Genomic DNA, 3,846 nt, shown 5'->3' with positions numbered 1-3,846 from the left:
AACTTTAATGCTTTACAAACACCAAAACAAATAAGCTATGACTAACATTATTCTTCTACAGTGATTTTGAAGAAGGAAATTAGGTAGAAATACGCTGGTTGACTAGCATGACACCATTATATTCATATAATAATCAATCCAGGCTAACGTGAATGACAGTGACTGCATGTTGCTTCCTCTAAATTTCAGGTTGTGGTCGACTACCGGGGCCAGCTCGTTAGTTTGATAAATTGATCAGACCTGCATGTCACGCACATTAGCAACAAACTCAGTGTATCCAAGAACAAATAAATCAGTGGAAATTACATTAGATCAGACACAGACTTCTGTAGTAGATTATTGTTACTTTTCCAGTGTCGCAGCTCCGAACTGTTAGTTTCTTTAGGCTAACTATACTAGCTTTAGCCTGGCTGGTAGCAGCTTTCTGCTTGTTTCTTTAGGCTAAGTATATTAGCTTTAGACTTAGAAGCGGTGAAAAGTTTACTTTTCTATCAAGCAGCATCGTAACGTCCTGCAATGTGACTATTGCGCATGCGCACATTGTGATGTCGATGCTAAAACACAATATCGTTCAGCCCTTAATAACACCCTTAGGAATTAGCCTCCTGTTACTAACGTACATTCATAAATCCTACATAACGTTGCCATCAGACTTATTTATTGATGCACGCACACAGCAGTATTAACAAAGTTAGTCCAATGAGGGGATAAAGTAAAGTGTGATAGTGTTCCACGTTAACGCCTTTTCTCTCTTGCTCGAGACCACTGTTTCCAAGTCGAGGCTCAGAGCAAGACCTTACCACTTGCTGATATGTTACTAGTCCAGGTAGAGCGAGCTACTATACTGACAGGGAGAGAGAGAGAGACAGACACAGTATCATTGCAAGTAGGTTGCATGTAAGGGGGGCGGAGTAGCTTCCACATAAGGGGCAGCACAGCGCAAAGCCCGATGCAAGTGTCTTTGCTAGTTTAAGACCGATGCAGCTGTCAGTTTCCCGTTCACTAGGATTAGCGTGTGTCTGTGGGGGGCGTGGTATCACGATGGATGATGATACCGTCCATCTGCTCAACCCTAGCGCTGACAGTGTTGTTGTCATTACTTAGAATTCCTCATTGGGGCGACAGAAACTATGCACTATAGCTTTAATGGTTGATTTTAACACTGTAATACTGTGTTTTTTTTTTTTTTTACTGTTATTGATGCTTGGTTATTTTAAAAAAACGCAGGCTTATGCAGCTTGTCCTGTGTAGCGCCAGTGTTGATTCTCTCTGACCAATCAGTGGTCTGCATTGTTTGAACTCCACCATCTAGTATCGGCTCAGCTCACTTGGAACCTTGACCAAGGTGGTACTAAAAAAACGTATGAGCTACTATTCACAACTTTTGCTAATGGAAAGCCAAAAAAGAGCTGTCAGATATTTTGTCATATGGTTTATACCTTTGCAGCAACCATTTTACTAATTTATTTTTATTAACAATTGTGTCCAGCCATTGTTAGGAAATCAATGAGTTGGCCTGAGTTATGGCAGTATTGGATTATAAATACTTTTAGATTTGTCATGTCTTTTATTCCCTGGATTAACCAAAAGCAGACAACTTATTTTATCTATTAAAGGTGCCCTGCAACACGTATTTTATTATTGAAGTTCTACCAAAAAATGTCTTGTAGGAAGACTCATCTTGATTTGTGCCTGTTCTCCATAATATTAAACGAGCTAATCTGCTTGACTCTGATTGGGTAACAACTAACCAATGAGAGCCTGGCTAACAGCATCGTTTACCCAGCGCAACTGGGCGAGCTCATAAATAGTAATGAGCTCAGGCCACATGACGTCAGACTGACCAGATTTTGTAATTGGCCTGATTTCTCCGCCTATTTCTTTTCAATGGCTAGAGTTTACAGAGGAGGTAGCAGTTAATTTTCACATTCACAACATAACACAAAGACGTGGACCTGACATATTTGAAAAAATGTAAGTAAAAACGGTTTTGTGTGAAGGGGCACCTTTTTTTAAAGTTGACAGGTTGGATTTGGTTACACGCTTTCTTTGTTATATATACACATAGAGATGTCCCAGACCAATCCTAAGGATTGGTATCGGGGCTGATCCAGATTTAGTAGTCTACAGTTATACAAATGATACTCAATATTAAAGGCTTGGATCAGGGCAAAAAAAAAAAAAAAAACTGATCAGGAAATCACTACCTACAAAATAAATAAATAAATACATGCTACATATACAACTTTACATCCATCCTTTTTGATAAAAAAATCACTTCTAGATCTAATCACTTCTCTAATCACAGCTAAAGTATTGTTCTACTAGTGCCACTTTGGTCAGTTGTGTGCCACAAACCTTGAAACACCCGCTTACACCTATAAAAGGAATACGGCAAGCAAACAAGAACAGCTTGTCAAAACATATTTCAGTCCTATCTTATAATGAAGCCCATAATTTCATTTAGTTTTGCCATGCTGTCGTCATAGCCCAATATATTTATATAATGTGTCAGTAATGTAAACTATCAAATTCTCCCTTTTTCTTTATGAGTTAACTAAAACCTTGATGTTCAGTTCAGCCCTCATTCCTGTACCCCGCTATACCATCCAGACACCACATACCATGCCATAACGTTATAAAGATAGAACTATTTATACCTTTTGAATCTCACTTTGTCTCTGTTTTTCAGGGTGGTGAAGGAAGAGATTTCTGATGACAGTGCCAAGTTGCCATGTTTCAACGGCAGAGTGGTTTCATGGGTAAGAAACAATAAACCTGTTTCTTATATAAATGGGAGTGTGGGGTATCCAGATTTCACTGGTGACCATTTCTCTAAATCCGTAAATTACATAATTTCAGTAATTTCCTACTGAGGCTTCTGTGAAAATGTCAAGACCTGGCTTTCATCTCAAAAGTCAGCCATGTTTTCCTTTCCCTGTGCATTCTCCCAGACCGCCCTCAGAATAATGATCTTGTCTAACGAGCAGCGATAAAATGAAGTAATTATTTCAAATTATAGCAGTCAACATCATTTAATTGTATATCACATTGCAACATCATAGACTCTTTTCTAATTTAGCTTTGTGCTTAGGTGAGTGTTATATGGTCATAAAAATATCTTGGCAACAATCTCCTGGAAAGAGTGGGAAAGCTACACCAACTGTTCCGCCAGGTTAAATAGGAGGAAACGGACTCACAACATCGATGAGGAAAAAGTCTTCTGTAGCTTTAGCCTCAGTCTGAGTCAACATAGACAAAAGCAAGTACTGGTAGTTTTGCTTGACTATAAAAAAAAGTTCAGCTTTTGTGCTATCGCCACATCACATTCTACTCTCAATTTAACGCTTCAAAGTTTCTTTAAATAACTATCACTTACTTTTCGAAATCCACACAGACTCTTCACATTGGCATGAATCACATCTAACTACAGACAGTTGCCCTGTTCATGGACTCAAAGCAGTACGTCGCTGCAGTTCATAGCAGTGCATAGTTTTTTACCATTCATAAAATGATTTCTTCTGGCCTGGTGGGGGGTTCCCGTTAGCCTGGCGGCCTGCCAGGCCTGTACAATTATAGAGGAAACACTGCAGCACTCTTGACATGTTTTCGACAGTTTTTATACTCTGTACGAGTCATTAAAGACTCAAAATCAGGACTATTTGTTCAGTGTTGCTGTTTCAGCCATTTGAAAGTCACTAAGTCTGCAGATACATGACGTAATCTAACAAATCTGCACACTGCAAAAATTATTTGGGGGTGGCAGTAACTCGGTCCGTAGGGAGTTGGGTTGGAAACCGGACAGTTGCTAGTTCAAGTCCACACACGGACCAAAGTATGGTGGTG

At 39.3% G+C, this 3,846-nt stretch overlaps 1 protein-coding gene across 2 annotated transcripts in view; it reads left to right on the top strand.

Annotated features, from left to right (window-relative positions):
- Positions 1–3,846, top strand: part of dvl2 (dishevelled segment polarity protein 2) — a 24,887-nt gene that overhangs the window by 4,910 nt on the left and 16,131 nt on the right. For both annotated transcript variants that reach the window (XM_032511335.1, XM_032511336.1), the window contains exon 2: positions 2,693–2,762. In XM_032511335.1, the coding sequence (XP_032367226.1) occupies positions 2,693–2,762 (70 nt within the window). The remainder of the gene's footprint in view (positions 1–2,692; positions 2,763–3,846) is intronic.

This window comes from Etheostoma spectabile, unplaced genomic scaffold (assembly GCF_008692095.1).
Source record: "Etheostoma spectabile isolate EspeVRDwgs_2016 unplaced genomic scaffold, UIUC_Espe_1.0 scaffold352, whole genome shotgun sequence".
NCBI lineage: Eukaryota > Metazoa > Chordata > Actinopteri > Perciformes > Percidae > Etheostoma > Etheostoma spectabile.
This window is presented reverse-complemented; position numbering and strand designations above follow the sequence as displayed.